Here is a 25,088-nt window from a genome sequence, read left to right as displayed (position 1 = left end):
TATGGGTGCGTTTCAATCAATCAATCAATCAATCAATCAATCAATCAATCAATCAATCAATCAATCAATCAATCAATCAATCAATCAATCAATCAATCAATCAATCAATCAATCAATCAATCAATCAATCAATCAATCAATCAATCAATCAATCAATCAATCCTCCGGTAAAGCGAGCAAGCAAGTAAGCAACCTCGAATCCATCTGTAGGTTGCATTAGTTATAAAGGTACCACAGTGATACGAAACTTGGTCTGGTACAGCTATTTGGTGCAGCTAGTTTTCAGAACGACGACGCGTTACGCTTAGCTTTTCTTTTTTTTTTAACACTGCGCCTGCTATGCCCGTTATGCGCGTACCTGCGTTTGTCCAGGGTCGCACGCGAGCTATCAGCGGTAGCAACTGCCGGTGACGATGCCCTTGTGAAAGGGGCCAAACAAGAAGTCGACGACCTACTCTCGTGGGGTCGCCCCGGACTTCCCGCGATAATCGAAGCGCTGCGACGAGTGCGTTTCCGGCAATTCCTTGCGTACTACACCCGCGACATACGCCGTCTCGCGCATCCGACAGCGTCGCGGTCCAAGGTCGAAGGTCACTGAGCACGTCCAAGGCGGGGCTGCCAGTGGAGAACGAATGCGATCAAACGGTGGCTAGCGTCATCTTTTGTTTTGCTTGACGGTTCCTACCGTTATTGCCGTTGTCGCATGTCAGCGTGAAATGCACCTTGATTTACGCGAGCTGACCTTGTTTAGATTAGCGTTCATCAGGATATCTGCTTATACTGCCGGTAATTGGCAGCCTCAAAAAAGATTGATCGTCACCGCAGTTTTTCAAGTTTTAAGAAATCTAAGGCTCTCTAATTGTGCTAAAATCTCTCATTTTGTCATACATTTTGGGAGGCAATTATAAGGTCAAGCATGGCCCAAATCGTGCTTTATAGTTTCCTGCCGATTGTCTTGTTCCTTTTTAAGTGCCAGATTTCGATTATCACGCCATGTAATGAACGCGCTATTTTACTATTTCATTTGAGATACACAAATCGCATTCCTTTTCTATTCACCCTTCGCCGAGGATTAGCCGATGCCACTTGAGTGCTCCAATTTTCTCTTTAATCGGATGTAATAAAGAAAAGAAAAATAGGAAAGTGTTTCATTAGTTGCAGGGCAGATAATTATTTTATACCTATATGTCGTCGTGATTGCCTTGCAAATAATCTGCCATCCACCCGCAGACTTGTGTCTTGGGCTGTATATGTCGATATATTACTGTTTACGTCAATCCGACACCTTGTGAGCGTTTTATATGAGAATTTATGAGCATTATACTGTTTCAGCGCTGGGGTGACGCGTGAACTGACCTTCTTTGCGGCTCTCAGAAGGAATTCAGAAGTTTTATTTTCTACATAAAGAAGGTCTACCCACTGCTGAAGTAAATGAGTATAACATTTCTTAGAGGCTACCAGTACAGAAGGTTTACCTGGAAAGTACAAAAGAGTGCTATAATCCGCAAGTTGGTGGCTACATACGAGTTCTAAACATCACAGTGTGATCCGCTGTACGAATCTTTTTTCCTTGGTTTAGGCAATTAAGGCGTTCGCTTCAAAATCTCCGGGTAGCACTGCAACCAGTCTTCTGCGTATCTTGACACTTGCTCTATTCTCAGCTAATGGTTTCTTAACTTACAGTTTATTTTGCTCTTATGCTATTTGCTTACGCAATAGTTCTAAGCAAAATTATAAAGAGAACGAGCTCGTAATGCGTTGGCAGGCACACTTAAGATATTGAACGCTGTAGGATCACCAACTTCGTAGTCGATCCACTCATTCTGTTGTCCTTCGGAAACTGGTACCGCGATCTCACGCCCGATAAGCAAAACGAGGCGGGGAGTCCACGACATGGATAGATCACCACGACACAACGCCATTTATAAATGTAGATTGGAACGTACGGTCTCGTGATTTCGCATTTGGTTCAAGTTTTATTTAATGTGATTATTTGTGACTCAGAGGAGAGGAAAGCTGAGGCAATCGCGAATGTCGCGTCTAGGACCGTAGAAACGTTCTATTTTGCACTGAACATGTGCCGCAGTTCAGTTTAGCTCTGTTACTTTTATTGTGGCTTTATACCGGTTGTCGCCACTGAAGTCATTACCACAGACTTGGTCAGTCGTGGCTGGGCTCGCCGAGTAGAACTCGTGCCCGCGCGCCCTCAAAGGCTTAGTTTCAAAATAGTTTGTCGCCAACGGCTCAAAAAGACAGGAGAAACTAGACGAATGTGTTTGCAGTCGAGCAGTGTTTTCCCATTGGACATTGCCCGTATTTGGACAAGTAAAAAATGAAAGATTAAAGATGACACGAGGGCCAGGGATTTCATTGCTGCCTATATACTAGAGGGTAATTGGGTTAAATTTCAGCTGATCCCTTCGAAATCTATGCATTAAAATAAAACAAGATACCGAGTCCCTCGCTTATTCTGTATGTGACGCTTTGCTCGACATTACGATGGTAATTTCAGTTCGATGCTACAAAAGCTGAATACACTTCAATTACTGTTTCAAACCGTCTGTTCCGGCTCGCGTGAATGATGTCTCCCCTCCACCCCCTTTTTCTTTTATTTTTTAGTGAAGTGTGTCTAGTCATGTTAAGGTGGGGTCAATAACATTGTTTGGAGGCTTCTGCTTAGTATTCCGGGCTGTTGGTTCCTATAGCGAGAAGCGTTATAGACAAATAGAGTATTTCTTTGTGCTAATGTTTCCTGTTGACAATGGACATATCATTTAATTCGGACGCAAGAAAACAGCACAAGCTCACTAAGCCGTCTTTTGAACCTTTGCTGAAGCACTGATAGTTCCAGGAGGGATATTGAAAGCTTCTCTCCTCGAATATCTTATGTTCCCTTAAAAAGCCCTTTCCTTTGATCGTACCGTTATTTTGTTCGTGCAGAGCTGGCGCTATTATTTATCACGTCGTTTCACACATATTGCCTCGCGCTTTCATAGCTGTATTTCCTTTGAGTGACAGTCACATACGAAAAGAAACGCGGTCGTTTCACCCTTTGATTACCATAAGCACAATTCATTGTCCAGCAACAGTGATTCATGCGCAGCTTTCTATTTGGAGCGCGGATGATAGAAGTTGTTTGTGACATACTTCAAGGCACATATACACATATGCACGCATGGTGCTAGTGCACCTCCAGTCTTGGTGTCCAAAGCCGTGTCTACTGCATTAAACACAACTCGGCATTACGCAAAATTTCGAAAGGCACATACCTAGGTGCATTGCATGCCGCGTGTTATGTTTAATGAAGGAAGGAACTCTGCATCGAGACGCTAAAAAAATCACAATATTACGTTAAGCTATTTGCTCTTCACACCAGCTAAATGCAGCAAGCAGGAACCGCAGGGTTCCTGCAATAACGCCCAACGCGTTATTACCGTCAAAACTGAGCGCTGGGGGAGTTGGCGTTGTTCCGTCTTAACAAAACATCAGCGCGATATCAACATGATCAATCAGCATGTTAATTAACGTTATCCCCATGCCACTGATGGCTTCGCGCGTGCGAAACTCAAAGCCGTAAAATTAGGAGCGAAGATTTTTGCCCGCTTTATTTCAATCGTACCTAACAGAGAGAGAGAGAGAGAGAGAGAGAGAGATCTTGCTTTCCTGCGTCGAAAGCTCGCGAAAACTATGTCTCTAAAAAAAGGGGGGAAAAAAGATGCAATTGTTTTGTTATACCCTAAACTCTCGCGTTTTCTCTTCCGTCGTGCATCACAAAGCAAATGTAATTTTCTCACTCTAGCATTAAACTAACGCTTTGACTTCAAGAACGCGTGAAAATGGAATGCTGTGCGTCCCACATAGCGAAGTACTGAACCGAGTGGATCTTTTGAACGAGCTAAGCGAGCTCTGTTACTTTGTCTTCGTGTTAAACGTCACCGTTTCATACAAGTTCCACACCTGTCTAGTTTCCCACGACTACCAGCAACAAACATCGTTCCTGTTTGCTTTCTTTGTTTTTTTGTATTTCTGTTTTTTCCCTCGTAATTGTTTGGACCTTGTCGCTAAGCGCTCCCTAGAGTCGTATATTTCGCAGCTACGTGCAACTCAGCCTTGCCAATATATTACCCTATTCTTAAAGAAAGAGAGACAGAGAGAGAAAAAAAAAAAGAAATACGTACGAAAGCAAAGAAACAATCCGGACAAGTAACAGACCTGCACGGCAGCGCTTTCCGAGTGATTAAACCTGAGCTGCCATTGCTTTTGCCCTGCAGCGAACGCGCATGGCTGTGCAAGCTGACGCGTGCCAGGCATGCCCTCCCGAGGCTTCGGCCGGCATCCCTCGTCGGGGCGCGTGGGTTGCGACACATCGAGCTACGCCTCCCGCTGTGTTTTCGTTGAAGCCCCGGCACACTTGGCGCTTTTTTTTCCGTGTCTAGGCCATTTTCCGTTTCAAGGGCGACACAAGCGCTGGCCAGAAAACGCTAGGCGTAGAACGGGCAATTTATTCAGACGCGACACCAGCGGCGCGGCTAAGCGCAGCCTTTCTTTACGATGAGCCTACAGGTAGCTTCCAGCTCTTCTCTAATGAGAGAAGGCCACAAGGGAATGAGTTATTGGAGAGTCCACTCCAGCTACGTTCCGATGTGTAAACAGGTTTTCGATACCGATATTGTCGGTACTTTATGATCGCGTATACCGATATGTGTACGCTTCAGACTACGGGGCTTGGTGTGAATGTCACAAGACAGACTTTCTGTGGGCCGGACAGGATCTAGCGGTGAAAAGATGAAAGGAGTGTTGTAATGTTGTGGGAATAAAATCAAAGAAATGGAACAGTTAAGCTAAATTGTTGGAAAATAATATCAGAAAAGGCAAATTGACTATTCGACCGTAAACGTCACTACGTCGTTCACGTCACAAAGTCCCTTTGAAGCGATCAGGTGGACGTCAGAGCTCGCGCAGTCCGAACAATATACCCCCCCCCCCCCCCCCCCCCGTACAGCTACAGGTGACCAAGATGACCAGGACGGGGACACCAACAATCACAGAAGGCAATAGAGGATGGTAGTGGCATTCCAGCGAGTAAAAGCGGGGACGACGAAAATGCCAGAGAAACAAAAAGAAGGAACACATGCATGGCTTATAGAGCTGGACAGCGACGTCCGGCGAGCCACTCAGCGAGTGACAGGAGGGGGGAGATCTCGCACGGAGGAGGCCGCCCGGGAAGAAGCACCACTCACCTGCGCCGCTGCACCAGCCGCAGTCTCGACTACTGAGCTGCTGCCGCCGCTCGGGTGTCGGCCGGCGCCGGCGGCACGTGCGGGAAGCCCCCACCGCCACACGCGCACGCATCCCCCCCCCCCCCCCCCCTGCCCCGCAGGAACAACTGGTGTCCGGGGCGCCCCCCGGCGGAGACCTCGGCGGGACGCCTTGAACGGTGGCGTGCGGCGGAAGCGAGAGCGATAAGAAGAGGACGGCGCGGCGAAGGCTGGCGAGGGGAACCAGGTGAGCAGCTAGCGGGCAGCGGCCAACGGGACATCGCCGGTGGGTCAACGGTCGTCGGGCTCACTACGCGTACTACGCGCACCAAAATCGAACGGGTGAAGGTTTTGGTTATATATAAGCACGCATTGGGCTGGTGGCAGTTAAGACGGGCAATGGGCCTGCCGCTTTCCATGAAGTCGGCCGCAACGATTGTTGCAATGACTCGGTGACTTAGCCCATTAGAATAAAATGGGTTGAGGCAGTCGATTTGCTTTAGTGTAGGTCTTTCTGTACCCCAAATATAAGTACTGGGTAATCTCTTCCAAAAAATGTAGCTTTTCCACCATAATAAACCCCTCTACCTCCCAGATGTAACGCCTTTTCGAGAACATTGGGTGTGATGTGGCTATACTTTCATATCCTGTCTTTCATATCTGTCTTTCATATCTGTTTTTCATATCTTTACATTTCCAGTACTCCTGCGCATTTTCCTACATGTCAGAGAAGAGGAGTAGGGAATGCCTCTGGGGGACAAAAATCATGTCTTTCCACGCATCTAACGAAATCCCGGAAGCGGCGATGTGCCCTTGCGCAACTGTGAGCACCAGTGCTCTCTCATGTATGAACACTGCACACCTTTTCGAATGTCACAAGGCGGTGACACACCCTCGATAACATGGATAAATGGCGTGGGGACGCAGTTTCATCTTGGACTCCTGAGTTGATGTACAATAACTAAACCTGCAGCCATCGCTCAAGTGGCTTCAGGTGCTCCCCGAGGCAAAATATGATAGCGGTACGGGGGATCAAGAATGCGAACAGCCTATATATTTACATTTTTTTTCTAGAAGTATATACATATTTTGTATACCGTTGAAAACACCGAATGATATAGGATCTTCTTGCTGCAGTGGTTCAATTACTTGAAGAATGCAGGAGCTGAGCTTGCCTTTTCACTTGTCAGTGCGTGGTTATTTCGATTCAACGTTAATTGCAGTAAATCGCAGTGAGCTGTGTGTATTTGTTCCCTTACTTCTGTATTTTATCTTGAAAAGGGTACACAGGTGTGCCGTTCTTGGCATTCTACAATACAACAATAAACTAGCGGGTAATTACTGAGATTTGCTTCTCGTGTTTCTTTCTTCTTGCCTTTGTTTCCACGCTGAAGGGCATCTCGAAAATTTACAGCGACCTAACGGCAGTTTTAATAATAGTGCACTCGTACTAAGACTTTTCTCAACTAACGGGTGACGTGGATTAGCTCGCCAAAGAAGTAAATAATAAAAAAAAGAATCGGGAAAGAAAAAGGAAATATCTACTTAAGGTGCTTGGAAAGAGACTTTTCCCTCGTAGAGTGTCTGGAACGCTACATAATACTTTCGATGAAAAGGCAGAGACAGGGAAAAAAAAACAGACAACAGAAGGTATTGCACAAACTTTCGGATGCCGAACGGATCCTAGTGGCGGGCTTGACGTAAAATCGGCTTTACTTAGCGAAAGGGGGCAAGCAACGTAGTGCTTTCCTCGCTGCGAGCCGAGGTCCTTGAACGTGCCGCGAAGTCTCAATGAGGAGCAGCCGGCCTCCTATGAGCGTTTTTTACCTGCACCGAGAGCCGCGTGATCGATCGACAGCAAACCGTATAGGCCTGGTTCCGGAGCAGTTCTGCATTACACCGGTGACGACACACGTGGCCAGTGGACAATGACGTGGGAAACGGGCAGATCGCGTGACCGCGCGCAAGCACCGTTGTGGAAGCGCAGCACTTTAAAAATGACATGCGGTGTGGGGATCTTCGTCTGGGTCTGCGCTTTAGACCGTCGTTTGAACGCTGGGAACCGTGCAAAGAAAAGAGTGTGTGTCGAAAGGAAGGCTGAGAGGAGGTGCGCCTTTTCACCGCCGGTTATCAGAGGTCGAGATAAGCGAGAGAAGTTTAGAGTATTTGTGGAAAAAGAAGTAGAGAAGAGATGGAGCCGGGGCCGTTACAGAGATAAGGTTCTTCACAATATATTCCTAGAAGTTTTGATAGAGAAAAAGAATATGAAGTAGGAGATAGGCCAAATGCGAGACCACAATAGATGCGGTAGACGCGCGTCCTGTCTGGTCTTTGCGCCACAATCGTTCCCTGGTGGAGTAAAGCTCTCTCCAGAGAGTCCGGGCCGGGGTGGCCCTTACACCAGCCGTATCTTGTACCTGCGCTCAACCGTGTGAAGAGGATGTCCGGTGACCGATGTGCGCCGCTCCTGTGTCTGCAGCGAATGGTCGCCATCTATTTTGCATATGCCTTGGGACAAAGACAGTCGGAAAAAAAAGTCGCAGTTTCGCGCGAAAGGCGAAGCATCGGTTGCGAGAGCAAATTATTAGACAGCTGCAAGAATTCAGGATTCTAGTTTTATCGGCCGTATAATTTCGCAACTATTTGCTTACTAACTGAATTAACAAACTTGGTGTGAGCGTGCACAAGCAAATACTAACACACCACACTCGATGAGTGCAGACACTCGCTGTCAAAATACTGATGTTAGCAAGCGCGGCAGCAGCCGCGAACGAAGTGATCTTCATGCCGTCTATCGCGCTCAGACGCAAGAGTGGCGAGAACACAGAGCTCGCAACGGATGAGCCCTTTGCAGATCCGTTTCAAGATGAGGCGCGCGCTACCGCGCGCGGCGGAGCAAAGTACGCACTTGACGGAGCATAAGCCGTTCCCCCTTCTCCCTCCCTCGCTGCCTCCCCGCTTTCGTCCTTTTCGCGCGTGAGATCGAGCCACGACCGTCAGTTCCCCTTGCACCCGGTCCCCAAATACGCAGTTGCTGTCGGAGCACAGCGCCGCATCCCCCCTCCCTCCTTCCCATCCCCCCACGGCCTTTCGCGCGACGGAAGACGGCGCGTTTGCTCTCCGCTTTCCTCCATCGCGCACGCCAGATTGAGCCCCGATTGTCTGCTTCCTTGTCGTGCTTTCACTCGCACATAGAGCATACGACGCACGGCGACGGTGTTATCGCCCTTAGACTTTATACGAAACATCACGGGGACGACAAAAATGCGCCTGGAGTGTCCATATAATTGCTATAGCAATAAAAGTAAGCTTAGTAGTGAGGAGCTGAGAAGCGACCGATTTGATGACTATGAAAGATGGCTCATGGGCAGTAGATCTCATCAGTCGCTGTTGCAGTGTCTGCCTCCGTGCATATGTGTAACTTAATTACATCGTTCGGCCCGGCGTGGAAGTCGAAGTGAACAAACAAAGCAATAATATAGTAAAACTTCGTTAGCTCGAACTGGCTAGGTGGTTGTTTCTTGCTGCCGTGCTTTAAAGGGAATGTAATTCGAAATCATCATTGTCATCATAGAGCACAGTCGAAGCCGAGCGGATGATGGTGCAAGTGAAGCAGGCAAGTCATCAAACAAAATGGTGGTCTTTATTTCTGTCAGAAGCACGAAAGTTCCTCGTTTTATCCTTTCAAGCCTCTCCTCTCGTTGTATGCGGTTTTCGCTGCGAGGCTTTTGGGGAAAAGTGCTGTGGCTTTCTTGTGGGCGTTCCATGACCGGGACATCCGCCTGCACATCCGCAAAAGGATAAAATCATGCTTACTTTCACCCACTGCTTTCCAAATGCGGTAGCTTACGCACGTACAATGGACTCTGCTTTTATTTCATTTTTCCCCAGAAATATTGTTTGTTGCACGAGCATCTGTGTTGAGTAAACGGCTAATTGGCTGCAGCAGCTGCTGAAGTGATGGGAACAACGCCCACGCTTTTTGTTTCGAAGCTTAACGATTCACTGACGAGAGGGGTGAAATTCAGCGCTTAACGCAGTGCAGGTTGAACCAAGGCTTGTATGTCAACGCACTCCTAGTCTTGTTTGTTCTTGGTTCATTGTAAAGTGTTCGACAGTAACGGTTGCCGGTCGTTGCTCTATGCAAGCTCGCGTTAGCATTTCCTTATGCTCAGTTCAGCAAAAGTGCGCCACAGAAATATAACTAACTAACTAACTAACTAACTAACTAACTAACTAACTAACTAACTAACTAACTAACTAACTAACTAACTAACTAACTAACTAACTAACTAACTAACTAACTAACTAACTAACTAACTAACTAACTAACTAACTAACTATTATTGAATTCCGCCGCTCAATTTCACCATGCTTTCGTTCTTGAATCAGCCCGAACCAATCACAAAAGGCATCATCGCGAAATCTGAGTGCTTAGTATAGTTACACTGCTGTCCATGAATATCATAAGCAGCCCTATGCGGTTATATTAAGTGACGGGAGGATTACCGTGAGATGATGGCAGTAATAATCCTTAAATGTGGCACATAACCACAGGGGGGATGGGAAACGCCATTTTCATAACTACAGGAATGGAACAAAATGCTTGAAAAAAGTAAAACTGATACTTTCTATCTATTATTATTATTATTATTATTATTATTATTATTATTATTATTATTATTATCCTGGACGGAGTCCTCTGTTACTCTTGCAGAACCATACACGATACATGGCACCTTTTCTAAAGTCAGTTTGACAGCTGCTACAATAATTTTATCTATAACAATCACTCACGATCAAACTTATGTCGCAGTGCGCTTCAAGCGCGTACAATGCAGACCCATTTTCCTATTCGTGCTTGACGCTATCGCAAACTTGGCCATGGCGCCTGCCCAATGCGTCGACGACATTCTAAGTACCCGTGCTCGGCCCCACAGAGTGACCCCTGCCATTGCGCTACCCGAGCGAAACAATGGAAAGTAGAAAACACGTTCCCGCCTAAGAAGCCGCAGCGAGCGGACGGCGTCCAACTCTTTGCCTTCAGAGAAATGAGCTTCTACCTTAACGTGACGGCGAAGGCGACCTTGAGCTTGATGTGACGACTCTGTGAGCGAAAGAACCCTCCCTCCTTTTATCGTGCACGTTAGTAATGCCATGGCTCTGTTTAGAATGAAGGTGGGTGCAGGGAGTGGTTCGTGGACGTCAGTGAGTGCGAGCGAGCTGGGGTCACGGCTACGGTCACTCTCGTAATGTCACGCTATAGTGTACAGGCGCTTGCCATAAAGTCATCCTGCTGCGCAGAACGCAAATACGCGCTAACGCCCAAGAAGCGCAGTCTCTCGCGTCCAAGCGCCCGTTCTCTGTTTGCAGCAAGCGGCGTCGGGTTTCTTGCCAGCGCTCGACCGCACGAGTAAAGTCCTGTGCAAGCATTCCTACCTTCAGCTGCGCTTCTGTGCGTGATCTCCTAAGCCCGTGCAGCACTATAGTCGTGTGCAAGCAGGAGGTGGTGAGTGCTTGCTTGACCCAACGCGTGCTGCAGGCGGTAAGTTAACCGAAGTGCTAGCCTCAGCCCGTTGCATACCGCATGAACACGTTCCGATATCAGGCTGAAGTTATTGGCAATACAAGTTTACGAGACGCGAAATTCGCGCGAAGCTTGGGCTTCCGCATAGTCTCACCACGAAACCTGGAGCGTGGTGGTGCAACTGGCAATGAACATATGCAAGTGAAACTGAGCTCATTATTCTGGTCCAGGTACTCACTCCGGGAGCAGAAATGTATCTCTCTCACTTTCCCATCCCACTTCACACAAGGCTTTGAGGCAGATGGTATCTCGCTAAGCATAAAGAGGAAAGTACCCATGGAACGTGTAGGTACTTTTACTTGGCGGAAACTTCAACTATATTTCGCCTATTGACTAATCCCACTCCCTAGCCTATTGACTAATCCCACTCCCTAGCCGAATCTTCGTTGACGGAACATGGTGTGCGTCCAAGAGTGCCGGTAGGCATGACATATGGTGATTTCGAAAAGATGCTTCGCTTGCACAACGTTTTCGTGTTGGCTGAAAACGTATGCGTAGGCACTTGTCTGCGTCAATGAGGACGGCTGCGCGGGATTGCGGTGCGATAGCAAATTACTGTGAAAGGGGGGAGCAATCACCACACCGCTTTCCTGGTCGGACGGAATCGGGTGGCTGAAAAAAAAAATCGTCATAGGAGCGAAACTGCATTGCCGAGCGGCGAGGGAAAGCTGGTTTCCCTCGTGCAGTCATGTTTACAAGGAGGGCAAACACGGCACGGCAAGGGACGGACATTATCCAGAAACTCATGGTTTCACAATCGGTAAATGTAGAGGTCAATTTAGAGATTGCTCTGTAGCTTTGTCCAAACGTCAGCACAACACTGTGCAATGAAGTGAATAGGCTGCTTTTTGAATTGGCCCCATCGCCTTCCGCTTTGCGAAGTCTTCCAATCTCTAGTGCCGTTTTAGGACGGATCCAACGTATAGGTGCGCGAGCTCGTAGCTGTTTGCACCGGCTGGAATAAACAAATCCGCTGCTCTATGGTACTGTGTTGCTTGTAGCCCGTGTGCTGCTACCAGATGTTAAGCCCAACGAATCAATCAAGATACGTGCGGTGTTCACTCTTCGTCCGCAACTCCACCGACTTGACCACCAGCATAACGCCAAAACGACTTTAGTATGAATCAAATTCACTGGCATTCGTCGGTGGTGACGAGTATTATGAGAGTAGGTGTGACTGCAAAATTTCGCCATGTATTTAGAAAGGGGACGTTGTTTACGATGCCGCTTGCACATTTATGAAGGTCCCTCTTGTTGTGCCAAAGATAGTTGCTATTTTATGTCTTAACGTATTCTTTTCCCTGCAGTACAACATGCCGCGACAAAGGTTTGCATTCCCTGACCGCCCATTAGGTTATCAATGTTCTCTACCGTACACCGAAGAGAAACTAAAAGCCGCTCAAGGTCAGCCATAGATGGCCATTGTAAGGCATTTAATGAGCTCATTTAATCTGCAATAGCTTTGTGGCGAGTGACCGTAATGGAAGGCACATATTGCGTGCACGTGTCACTGGGCCAATCTGCTGATTTTCTGTTTTTGTCAACCGCTAAAGAACCCCCGCGAAACACCACGACTCTGGGTTGTATACGCTGTATACGGACCTATGTATTGGATTCACGGCAAAGATGTGCGCAAGGTTACCAAGGTCGAGGTTTTCAACATTCAGATTCGTGTTAGTACGCGTTGACGCAAGAATATTTACCCCGTCCTATAACGCAGGTGTCGATTAATGATTTACGTGATATCGAAACCCATGAGACGTGTTGTATTCTTGTCCTGCCTGTAAGCTCTAAGAAAAGTCGTGTTTTTTTTCTTGTTTTTTTTCGCACTCAGGACAAAAGTGGTCAGAGAAAGAGTATTCTGTGCGTTTCCACATTACTCATTTCCTGCTGGCCATATGTACAAGGAAAGAGCCAAATTTTCCTCATCAGCAAATAGGCACCCTCGTCGCTCGTGAGAAAGTGTCACGGAATGATGGCAAAGTTTTTCGTTCACTCGTGCAAACGCCTGCTCATTAGGTGGGATAGCACAGATCTTTACGAGCCTCGCATGTGGGCGGAAGTTGCAGCCATTCAGGCCCTATTGCGGCTCGGAATGGTCAACTATACGCGAGGAAGGAGTACGAAATTACGGGTGCTCCCGAACATTAGCCGACTTGAAACAGCTGCCTATGGTGTTGGGCTGCTAAGCACGAGGTCGCGGGATTGAATCCCGTTCATGGCGGCCGCATTTCGGTGGGGACGAAAATGACTTGTACATTTGTAAAAAATGTACTTAGATTTACGTGCACGTTAAAGAACCCCAGGTGGTCGAAATTTCCGGAGTCCCCCCACTACGGCGTGCCTCATAATCAGAAAGTGGTTCTGGCACGTAAAACCCTATAATTATTAAAACAGCTGCGTCCGTCGCTATAAATACGTTTTGATTCCCGCTTGTGGTTTTTCTACCATAGTTGACGTGGTACAACGCTATCCTTGATTCGCCTGGGCGTAACGAAAGAATCCCCTGCCCCGGTGTCACAAGCATCCTTTGAAATTCACGACCTTAATTTGCAATACCTGCGGCGAATATTTACGCCACCCTTTTCCTTGATGTCTAGTTCGCTACGAATGCGAAAGCACACCAGAGGCTGAAGGCGCAAAGCGTTTCATTCGTAAGAGCTGTTTGCCATTGGCCAGTCGCCTTGGATAACAACATCTCCAACATCACCTGCTATTATGAACACTTCTAGCATAATAAATTTTGCGAACATTTCTTGCATAACTTTTTGTGTATACGGGCTATAGGATATGAAGAACCTCATGCCCTGGTTGATTTCTTAATGACTCCTTTAACACTCTTTCGTCAATCAATCAATCAATCAATCAATCAATCAATCAATCAATCAATCAATCAATCAATCAATCAATCAATCAATCAATCAATCAATCAATCAATCAATCAATCAATCAATCAGAGCAACTCCACAAAATGGCCAAAAGCCTATCATACTAGCTGCACCGCAAATTACTATAAAAAGTAAATGATTATGAGTCCAGCCATGCTTATTGCACACGCGCATTAAAGCTGTTCCCGGAAAGGTTACGCCTAGAGAATTACTTGCACTATCCAGCATGGCACTGAAAAAGCATGAATTTGTAGACGGGGCAAGCAGGAGCGCCTGATATACGAAATTTACCTGGTAGCCGTGACTGTTTGCTGTTATTATCACGTTGGTAGCATTTCAGAACACTGCTCGCTACCCGCGGTCTAAATTGTCCCAACACTACTCTCTCCTTCCTCAAGCTCCAGGGCAGATTAACCACGCCACCACAGGAGCACTGCGCGGAGCAGGACAGTTGGTTGCAGTTTAATCGGGCACACATGAACGCATCGTCAGCCTAACACCACAGCTATAGGTTCAGCTTAAGGCCTTCAACTGTGCGCGAAACTGCTCTCTCTCTCTCTCTCTCTCCTCTCTCTTTCTCTTCATCTCCATACCTCCGTCCCCCAGTCGAGGGCAGCAAACGGGACATGCGACTGGTTTACCTCCCTGCCGTTCCTGTCTTCTCTCTCTCTCTTCGTAGAGAGCAAGAACTCGTGGTAAAAGTTAACGAGGAATAGCTTTCTTGTCTCTCTGTCTATTTTTCTAGCGTCATGGGATCACACTTACCGCCATATTGCGAATCAATCAAAAAAGAAAGAAATGAAAAATGGGCTGCATAAAAAGAAAAGACCGAGCGAGCTAAAAACAAAACAAAAGAAAAAAACAATGAAGGGTACTAGGCATTTTCCCCTTAGCCTGTTCTGAATTTCTTTCTTCCTTTCTTTTTTTTTTGGCAACAGCGCGCTTTGTGGCAGGTGACCTTCATGTTGATTTAATGGCCCATAAAGGAGCCGGTTATATCATAATGAGAAGCTACGTAAACAACGTCGCCTGCGAAGTGAGTGCGCTCGCTGCTCCCTCTTTTCTGAGTTCATGTGGCGCTAAAAAAAAAAAAAAAGCGCCGCTGATGCGATGTTATTGAATATTTGAGCTACCTGTCATCAGCGCGTTGAAGAAGTGGACAAAATTATATACAGGAACGTGCTCGGCATAACTCGATATATTTTCCGCTTTTCTGAAGTACCATTACTCTCATTGCAGCTCAGAATTTATAAATAGCATAAAATAATGGAAGAAGGAAGACGCTTCAAGACCGAAGTGGCATTGTGAATGCTGGTTACTCCTAAGTGAAACGACGAAGGCCTTTATGAAACATGGGTAGCGAAGTTGCTTTGCACCTGCATTTTGAATGCGGAAGCAGTGGTAGGCGACTCACCCAGGAATTCTGTCCGTATATCTGTCTATCCGTAACGCGTAGCACGATGCGTTCCAGAAAGAAAAGAAAGAATAAATTTGAAATTAAAGAGCTGGAACGGTTAGTATCGAACGTACGATAGCATGCTCAGAAGCCAGGTGTCTTTCCCGCTGGGCTAAACACCTACGCTTGCAGAAGGTGAATATATCTGAAATATATGAATATGTTGTACCTGCAGTACAAAAAAAAAAAATGTCAATGGAGAACTGTTCTTACGAAGTCTTTGTTGAGAGATTCGGGGATGGTGGAATGAAATCTAACTCTATAGGACCACACGTAGAGCCGACTTAGAGCCTTGCAGACATCAGGAAAATTCCGGTTTTGCCAAAATTTGCTGCCAAACATGCCGCTTGCCCGATGCGTTTCGGCGGTCGCGATATGCGCCTTTCGTTGGGGCGTTCTTTCACCGACCGAAATGCCGCAGATTTCTGAGGACTCATGCGCTTCGCGTGTGCAACACGAACAGATAATAAGTCAGTAAGTTGACAAGGATGATAAGGAGTGATGAGGCGTTATATGGGTCTTATGACGGTTGATTGTGGTTTGACGTGGATGGATAAGGTGGAAAAGAGCTAGAATGACCTAAAAGTTTCGGTGCAACTCTGATAAGGTTGATAAGAACCGATAAGGGTTGATAAGGGCCGCATCGAATCCGATAAGTTTGATAACGACCAATAAGGTTTGATGAGGGGTTATACTCATCGGAATAATTCTGATAAGATTGATAATGACACCGGGCTGCGCGATGATGAGCAAGTGGCACAATGCTTACGCATACTTTGACAACCCCAGTGGAGCTCCTGCATAATATCTTGCTTTATGTTCGATCGGGCAGTGCTCTTTCCTGTATTTGCTAACCTCTTCCAGACTCATTCTTCACTCTGCTTGTACATTTAGAAAAAAATTGACCCGCCATTCCGGCCCTGCGAAAGTGGATGTCCAGCGAAGCTGTTGAAAACCACCACTACAAAAGGGGTATGCAATGCTTTATTGCTTGAGAGTAATGGTAGCGATACGTGTAACGGTAATTTTGAAAGCACGCCGCCGCCCATAGCGATGCTGCAAACACATTGAAATCAGTTGCTAGGCTGGTTCTGTTATATACGAAAGGCTAGGGACGTTCTCCCCACATCACTCCCCGCGTCTTCACATGCACTTCCCACGTCTCAAGCTGCCGTCACCGCGACAGCTTGCGCAACACTAATCGTTACCGGGAAACTAATTCGCGGAGCGCTACGTGCTTTACATTGTTATCAGGAGTGCCTTATCATCAATTATGTGGTTCGGATGCTTGTTTCCTGCTTGGTCTTTATTGAAACGTATGGTGATCTGTACGTATTATGCCTGATTCCAAAGAATGCGTGCACTGTTCGCTTCACTTTGCTGAGTGCTTGAAGCCTCCGCCTTTCGTGGATACGAGCCACCGCTCCTGGCCCTGCACTGGCGCCGCGATAGGTTCACATTTTTGCTAACGAATGCGGACACGAGAAATGCCGACCACCGAAAGGCTAACACCTTCGCTGTAACATGAGACAAAGTATCTCATGTGAGTACCTATTCATTACAAGAATTTACCGGCAGGCTTCGGGCGTTCTCTGCGTTGGCGAAGACTTGAGTCGCACCCACCCACCTGTGTTGATAAGGTGTTTATCGTGGCCATCAACTGCTGACAACGCCTCCCGTAGTCGTGGCGATCCAGTCCAGGTACTCGGTCACCCTGGTGTAGACGTCGGGGTAGTCCCTACGCGCGCAGCCTGAGCCGAAGGACACTAAGCCGGCCAGCACCCAGCTGCCGTCGGCGCGTTTGCACTGGAACGGGCCGCCCGAGTCGCCCTGCAAGTGCGCGTGGTCGCGTCAAGGCGTTGTATGCAGACTGACGCAACACTAGACCTTCCCGATGCATGGGCTGTTGAGGAGGTGGATTGTAGAGATTAAAAAAAAAAGTGCGCAATTTCTTGCAGATACGAAACTCTAAGGGTTTTGGTTTTTCCAAACGCACTAAATTGCTTAAAATATGCTTCGAATACACAGACCCAGACGAATTCTCTATGTCTCACGTCGAGAGCGTGTTGACAGTTTATGCGCAGTACACATCTTGGTTCGACATGACAAAGCTTTTCGTTCGTAAGGGGTACTTACCATTATCCGGCCATCTTTGCTAATAGGTCCGACATCGTGATTGCTAGATTTTTGCTATGAAGAAGCTTTATTTCGTTGCACCTCTTTATTAGTAGGGGCCCTCTGCTGGATCGCTTTATTGGTATATCCAGTATTCCGAAGGGTATATGCATATACCGCTGGTGAAACGTGAGTAATGTTTTGCAGGATTGATGCTGCAGACTTAATCTCTATTAGAGGAGTGAAATACATCAATCCAGCTTATGTTGATTTTTCTCTGCAAGGTCCTTCGAGAGGAAAAGGCAAAATGCTATTCACTTACATAGCAGGATCCTCGGCCTCCTTCCAAGGCGCCGGCGCACAGGTGCCAGTTGCGGATGTTGATGCGGAACTTGCGCGCGTAGGGCCCGTAGCACACATTGTTGTTGTACACCGGCACGCTCACCTCTCGAAGCACCGTCGACGGAGCACCACCTTTGGGGACAGATTACACAGTGGTTCCATCATGAGCATTTATTGTTGGTGGGGTGCACCTTATTTTTATAATCGGTATTTATTCGTTATGCGTTCATATATTTCTTCTTGTACATCGCTCGGGTGGCATCGTAGAGAAATGTAGCATACTAATTTCATCTCGCTCCTGCTGGTCAGCCGCTACTGTCGAGCACTGCTCACCAACCAAATGTAGGCTTCGGCGGCGCCTCCTTTATTTGATGTTATATGCCAGGCATACGGCTAGATGAGTATTTCACACCAACCATCACAGAACACTGTCACTCACTCACTCACTCACTCACTCACTCACTCACTCACTCACTCACTCACTCACTCACTCACTCACTCACTCACTCACTCACTCACTCACTCACTCACTCACTCACTCACTCACTCACTCACTCACTCACTCACTCACTCACTCACTCACTCACTCACTCACTCACTCACTCACTCACTCACTCACTCACTCACTCACTCACTCACTCACTCACTCACTCACTCACTCACATTTTGGCAACCTCCTAAAACAACATCGCTCTCGCTCACCTCCCGATGTGGTGGCTCCCCAACCCGTGGAGACGCAGTTTTGCCCCTCGAAGACTTCGTCGCGGTGCGGCAGGCAGACAGGCCGCACGCGACGGCTGAGGCGCACCCTTTTGGCGAGCTTGATGAGCGCGATGTCGTTGTTGTAGCCCTGGTAGCCGGGGTACTTGAATATCTGGCGCGCGTTCACCTGGATCTCTTCGCCTTCGAGCACGCTCTGATCGTGCTCACCCACACGCACCTTGATGGTGCTCGCAGGCTGGATCACGCTGCCGAACTGCCTGTGGCCACGAGAGAAGAGCAGCGAATGTCTTCAAGCGTTCACACAGCGTCGCCTCTGGGCAGACGGCTTTAGCACTCCTCCCAAGGCGCATTGTTATGCCTTTAAGATGTTGTGAGATGCACCAGCGTCGCTAAACTTTTCAACTTCCCACTGTGAGGTGAAACGGATACTAAAAAGGGTGCGTTTTACTCATTGTCACCCGGACGCCTTGACATCGAAGTTTGTGTGGGCCAGAAGTCACGAGAAAGGTAAGGTAGATACTAAGGTGTTGTGCGCGGTGAGGGCCTGTATCACTAGAGGCTGACATTAAATACGCTATCCACAAGCCTGCGTTTTCAGTTCGCCTTTCTCATGGCTCATTTTTTATGAGCATAATGAATCGTGTACTGCGGTTCGCAACCGAACAGAAGGATTACAACGCTTGCGCCATGTAATTTCGCTGATACCTCCGTTATGCTCGCCTCAAGGCCAGCAGCTGAAAAGAAAGGAAATAAACGATAATATGTTCCGCTGTAAGAGATAAAGGAAACTACATAAACTGCAGAATAAACCTCTTCATCTATCAGTCAATCTGTTTTGGCGTGAGTTGTTGATAACCTAGCTGAACTCTAAAGATGCTCTTAGCTTCGGCAAGGCACATAATGAGTGTATCGCATGACACGCGACCTAAACGAATACAAAAGTATGGGAACGCATGTAGAAGCGATGGAGTTTTAGGTGGAGCGAAGAGATTCGAGAACGTGCGGTTTTTAGCGGATGAGGTAAGCACAGCAAACGCTTTCTTTATTTGCGAAAATCCATTGACTTGAACTGGTTGTTGGATGTAACACGAATGATGATGCCGATGACGTTGCTTCGGTACTGCAATAAGTGCATACAGGGAACGGCTGCCAAGAAGTGTTAAAGTTCTGCCATTTTGCGTGGCGAAACCACGATCTGATTATAAGGCACGCTGTAGTGGGGGTACTCTGGAATAGTTTTGAACGCCTGGGAGTCTTAAAGTGCACGCGGTGGGCGGTACATGGGTGATTTTGCATTTCGTCCCTATCGTAATGCGGCTGCCGCGGCTTCGATTTGATCCCGCGACGTCACAGCCACTAAGCCACCGTGGCGGGTGCAAGAAAGTGTGGGCCTGTATTCCTGTTTCTAGATACTTGTGCTTTCACACGAGTCCCCAGCACAGGAGTACATGTTTTCGATTACGAATAGGCGGTTCATTGAGAAAGGAACCTACTTTAGGTCTCTTTTCCTTCTAGCAAGCACTTTCTGGGCTTTTGGAGATTTCAAGCTACACTATGTCGGCACCATTATGCAGCTTTTGTGTTTTGAAAAAAATGCTTTATTTTATTCTGGCATTCGGCTTTCTGATATTACATTTGCATAAATTGAATTTTCTGTTCATGACGTTAGTCCGATTTGAACCGCTGCAATATTCGGTTATTACTGCGACCGACCTCCCTCGTCTCTTACAGTGCATTATTTTGCCTAGTCTTTTGTACGCTGCCACAGAAGCTCTCCACGTACAGTGTTTTAGCTTTTTGTATACGGCACATTTTCCGTTTTATAAATCGAAGATGAAATAACGTTGCATTTATAATTCATTCATTCATTCATTCATTCATTCATTCATTCATTCATTCATTCATTCATTCATTCATTCATTCATTCTGAATTCGTGAGAGGTGCTTTGGACCAACAGTGGCCGCGAACGGCTCCTGGAATTCCTGTCAGGAAGGGCTACAGGTTCCCTTATTGTCTACTGCTGAAGCTTATGGGGCACTAAAGTGCTTCACTGTTCGACATCTTTGCTGATCGCGCATAGGGAGCCAACGTGCGCCCACAGCACATTAAGCAATCATCATATTTTTGTTACTGTAGACGGCAAGCTGAGATTCCTTGTTAAGCATTGTTCTTTTGCGCAGTAGAGATGTGATTCCACGCGTTCTTGTCATTCTTTGTGCTTCGCTTCTGGCGCGCACAAGAGGTAGAATTTTGATTCCGTGCAGCAAATAACTAGCGGGGCTACTAAGGAGAGAAGACACACCACACTGAACCCGTCGCTTTTTGACGTGTAGCTTGCGTTCTACGCGGTATCTGCTCTCCCAGGCAGCCTCAGAGACGACAGTCGTACTCACGTGACCACGCAGTGTGCCGCCGTGGCCACCCACTGGTTGCTGATTAGCCCGCCGCCGCAGAAGTGACGCGTCCTTCCGTCACGTCCAGCTTTGCGAAGGGATACCTGCGGTAGGATGTTCAGTCAGCCAGGTTGTTGTTCATCTCAACGTCAACTGTGAGATTAGCGAGGTGCCTCGTAGCGTTAAGTACACATCACGCAGCACGCCTCTGAAACAAAAGAAACAAAAGATGTTCCTGCCGTCATCGCATCAAGGGAGTGGCTATGGATGCCTATGGGAAGCCGCCTTCTTTTTATGCCTTTATGTACGCAACTACTTCCTGCATGCAGTTTTCGCTGCAGCCGGAACAGCCCGAACGAATTGTTTGATGTCTGTGTCTGCTCACTTCTGATTGGACCCCTCTCTGACTCCTGCAACTCTGACGAGACAATCAAACACGTCTTTTTTTTATTTGTCATTGTTAAAACGCTTAAAGCGACATTCTTCGGACTGATTTAAACGAGCTAGATCGTATACCATTTTTCAAGACAAAGGTTTTTGGACCATGACCCCATGCCTCAGCCTAACTTGGACTGATTAACGTTAACTTAATTAAGGGTAATCATGATTAATTAGTGCAATTAACGAAGATTACTAACGTTAAATCGATATTTATAAGGGTAATGCAAATTAATTTAAATGGGTTCAAGATGAGCGACTAGAAATAATGCTTACGTATTATCTGACGAGCCCCACTAAGAAATTTCCGCAGTAATAAAATATTCTAATGTTTCTTCTCTATTTTTTTTTTCAGGAGCGTAGACCACATCTAGTCTGTGTAGACTGCCCTGAGTGTGCGTGTTCCCACATATTATCTTCGAGTGTATGTGCCTTTAAGCTATTTCTTTCACATAGACCTTAATGCTTAAGGCAATTGGGACTCTTTTTGTTTTTTTAATAAAACCTTATAAGTCACATCAAATCTCATATCAGTCACCGGGTTATTCAACGCTAGGCGCAGGGTTTATACAAACTTGCCAGATATACACGTGCCGTGTATGACACTAAATGTGGCACCACATCATAAGTGTTTCGTGGGTTCCATGCCTATCAATTTTCTCTGAGGTCAGCTTAGTAACCGAAAAGAAACCAAGATAAAGACTTTGCCTGAAGTTTACTGTAACCTAAGCTATACACCTCATATTTACTTTCGTAACCACAATTAACCACTACTGCTGTCGACAGGCTGATGTGATCCCAATGAAGAAGTTGGGATACAGTTGCTCCATACAGCCTAGTGTTAGTGCTGAAGTAAACAAAGATCATCGCGAAGGTGAGAGAAGAGGCACTGATGCTGCTCGCGTAGCGTCACAAGTCGACTGCGGAAAACAGAAGCAACCAAACCAGCAAAAAAGCCACATGTCTTGCATTACGAAACGAACAACCGCAATAAAGGTAACCGAAATCTGTAAACTTTCGATGTCGCACTCCGTGTTGAAAGTAGTGACGATTGCAACATTTACTCTGAATAATAATAATAATAATAATAATAATAATAATAATAATAATAATAATAATAATAATAATAATAATAATAATAATAATAATAATAATAATAATAATAATAATAATAATAATAATAATAATAATAATAATAAATAATAATAATCTAAAAAGATTCGAACACAGTAGCGTACAGAGACCTTACTGACAGCAACAACCTTAATCACAACCACCCTTGGCAATAACCTCAGCCACTGAGCGTTTGTGCTATGGAAGCGAGCCAACTTTCCACTTTGCGCGCCAGTTTGTAAGTGGGCTTTTTTGCACAGCTAGTATGCGAAGTGGTGCAACATAATGCAACGATGGCCTAACGATTCCACTGAAAGGCCATTTCGCGTCGTCGTTGGTTAAGGAGCACCACTCGTAAGCGACAAGAAAGAACCAAGAATCGAACAACATGAATTCGAACTCATTCTACGTGTATTTGTGGAAACCTCTTCTTTTATGATGTATACTCGTCAGATAACGTCATATCTGTAACCGCGTATAGCAAGCACATTGTCGTAGACGCTTTGGCGTTCTGCAGCTGAGCCCGATGCCGTGCATTCGATGCCTAGCTGCAACTGCTGCAGTTTAGTTGGGTTAGAATAAAAAAAAAGAAAAGCAGTCTTGTAGCGAGCACTGGGTACACGTTAATGGACTGCCTGTGGCGAAAACTAATACGGCATCCTTAACAGCCCTTGTGTGTCTCCCTGATGTTGAAATAAATAAATAAATAAATAAATGAATAAATAAATAAATAAATAAATAAATAAATAAATAAATAAATAAATAAATAAATAAATAAGGCTTGCAGGACGATTCACCTTCAAGTTGATGTCGATCAAGAAGAATGTCTTCCTGAGCAAATTGGAGGTGAGAATAGGGTGCAGTGATTGCACACGACACTTTGTTGCGTCGTTTCCGCTCGCGCAAGGGGAATTAGAGGAGAGTCCGACTACTTAAAATTTTCTGCTGCACTTCTTCAAGATAGGTAATAAATTTTTAGACTTTACTACCTTCGGGAACGGTCCACATTTTCAGACTGCATTAACCCCGTGATCTGGCTAAGAAAGAGGCTAGAAATACACATACCCGATGCGGAAAAGTTGGGATACTCCGCCCACAAAGACGTCCTGAAGATATAGCGCCTGCGTAATGTCGTGTGAATGTCTCTTTATTTTTCTTTGCAAAAATGCAAAAATACTCGCGTACCATGCTTTCCGTGAACGCCAGGTTGTCAAAAATGAACTATGAGCTCTCCACTATGGTGTTCCTCGAAGTATGCTGTGCAGCTTCGAGATGTTAAATCCCATCACCCAATTTTAATTTGTTTTAACTACGGTAAGAGCCCGTAATATTGTCTCTCGAACTTGGGACGGTCACGTGAACATGACACGTTAGTACTCTTTCCTTTTTCTGCGAAGAAGCAAGCAAAAGGTTTTCACCACAAGCGTCCGTCATTCATTCATTAGAAGGGGCCCAGATACACCGACTTTTTCTGGCTCTACCCGGCTCACTGTCATTAGCTAATTCGATTTCGACACGGGCCGCCGTGCATCACTGGCGACGGCACTGGCACATTTTTGCTGCTTCGGATCCGGGTCGCGGGGCGACGATCGTGGGAACAAACGACAGTGTGAAGGCGTAAGCCCCGAGCTTAGCGCCGATTCGCGCTGTACAAACACGGAGCACCGGGTGTCCGTGACAGCGACTAATGAATGCCAATGGCGCTGTCCCTAGCTTAAGCAACGTCGTTCGTCTCGGCGTGAAGCCAATCGGAGGTTGTGTTTAAGCGGCATCTGCGTTTAACGGCACTGCTGCTTGCCTTAAAGCGACACGTAAAGCGCACAAGCCTGCAAGTCTCGCTTACACCATACTGTCCTCACTCACTGCTGCTGGTTTGGACGAGGGCAAGAATGTTCGCTGCATCCAGATGCTTCATACGTAAGTAGGTTCTAAATACACCGTGATGGTCTTGTGCACACGAACAGCTTTCTCTTTGCACACTAGCTTTTTTTTTACTTCGACCTAAACAAGGTCGGTCGTTTAACCAACTGCAGGTCACTATGTTGTTGATGGCGTGACTGTTTGAAGACGTCTGAGGATGCTAAAAATAAAGGTTATGTAGGAAGGTTGTGGCGTAAACTTAGCCTCAATTGCGGGTGCCGCTGTTTGCAAGTGGCTTGCTTTAAGCTCAAGCTCTTGTGAGAAAGCACTGACGAATGGGCGTCACAGCGTGAGCGAAAATGTGACGTGGTTGTCACTCTCACAGGGAATGCTCAGCTTTAGTAATAAAAGATAAGAACATGCGCAATACAAATGCTTGTGAAAGACTGTAAAACAGTCACACATGTACTCTTCGATACTCGCTACCTTGTGCTTATTTTATTTCTCCGGCAACAATCTTTGTCCACATTGTTCTTGCGAATTGCTAGGCCATTAGGAGTACAAAAAAGAAAACTATTTGCGATTTCACTGTGCCAAATAAGAGTAAAAAGCTAGCCCTCAATGAATTAATAAATGAAGTTACAAACAAGAGGAATATATTAGTGGGTGTTTGACAATCTACGCCATGCTTATTGAACTATTTTACGGGGTCATTGTTTGTAATAGAGCCATATGAGTTGTTTATTATTCTGTGATATTAAACCTTGGTTTTCAATCATGGTCCTTATGCCTGCGTGCCGAATGCACACTGTGATCAGGAACACGTGACTGATGCATTTCGCCTCTCATGCGGCGTGTAGCGCATGAAAAGCCCTAGCATTTCACATAGGCAGACAACTTGCGGCTCCTTTCAA

At 46.4% G+C, this 25,088-nt stretch overlaps 2 protein-coding genes across 2 annotated transcripts in view; both read right to left on the bottom strand.

The window, feature by feature from the left end:
• Window positions 1–5,354, bottom strand: part of LOC135899507 (transmembrane protease serine 9-like) — an 82,978-nt gene extending 77,624 nt beyond the window's left edge. Inside the window, exon 1 of the mRNA XM_065428781.2 lies at window positions 5,241–5,354. The gene's annotated coding sequence lies outside the window, so the exon portion shown is untranslated. The remainder of the gene's footprint in view (window positions 1–5,240) is intronic.
• Window positions 5,355–8,912: 3,558 nt separating this feature from the next.
• LOC135899508 (transmembrane protease serine 9-like) overlaps window positions 8,913–25,088 on the bottom strand; it is a 47,529-nt gene continuing 31,353 nt past the window's right edge. Inside the window, exons 8-12 of the mRNA XM_065428782.1 lie at window positions 20,764–20,867; window positions 18,349–18,626; window positions 17,627–17,778; window positions 16,817–17,019; window positions 8,913–9,040 (exon numbers count right to left, since the gene is read on the bottom strand). Coding sequence (XP_065284854.1) covers window positions 16,846–17,019; window positions 17,627–17,778; window positions 18,349–18,626; window positions 20,764–20,867 — 708 coding nt within the window. The 3' untranslated portion in view covers window positions 8,913–9,040; window positions 16,817–16,845. The remainder of the gene's footprint in view (window positions 9,041–16,816; window positions 17,020–17,626; window positions 17,779–18,348; window positions 18,627–20,763; window positions 20,868–25,088) is intronic.

The sequence above is a fragment of the Dermacentor albipictus genome, chromosome 4 (genome assembly GCF_038994185.2).
Source record: "Dermacentor albipictus isolate Rhodes 1998 colony chromosome 4, USDA_Dalb.pri_finalv2, whole genome shotgun sequence".
Taxonomy (NCBI): domain Eukaryota; kingdom Metazoa; phylum Arthropoda; class Arachnida; order Ixodida; family Ixodidae; genus Dermacentor; species Dermacentor albipictus.
The sequence above is the reverse complement of the archived record's forward strand: the minus strand, read 5'-3'. Positions and strand labels throughout refer to the sequence as shown.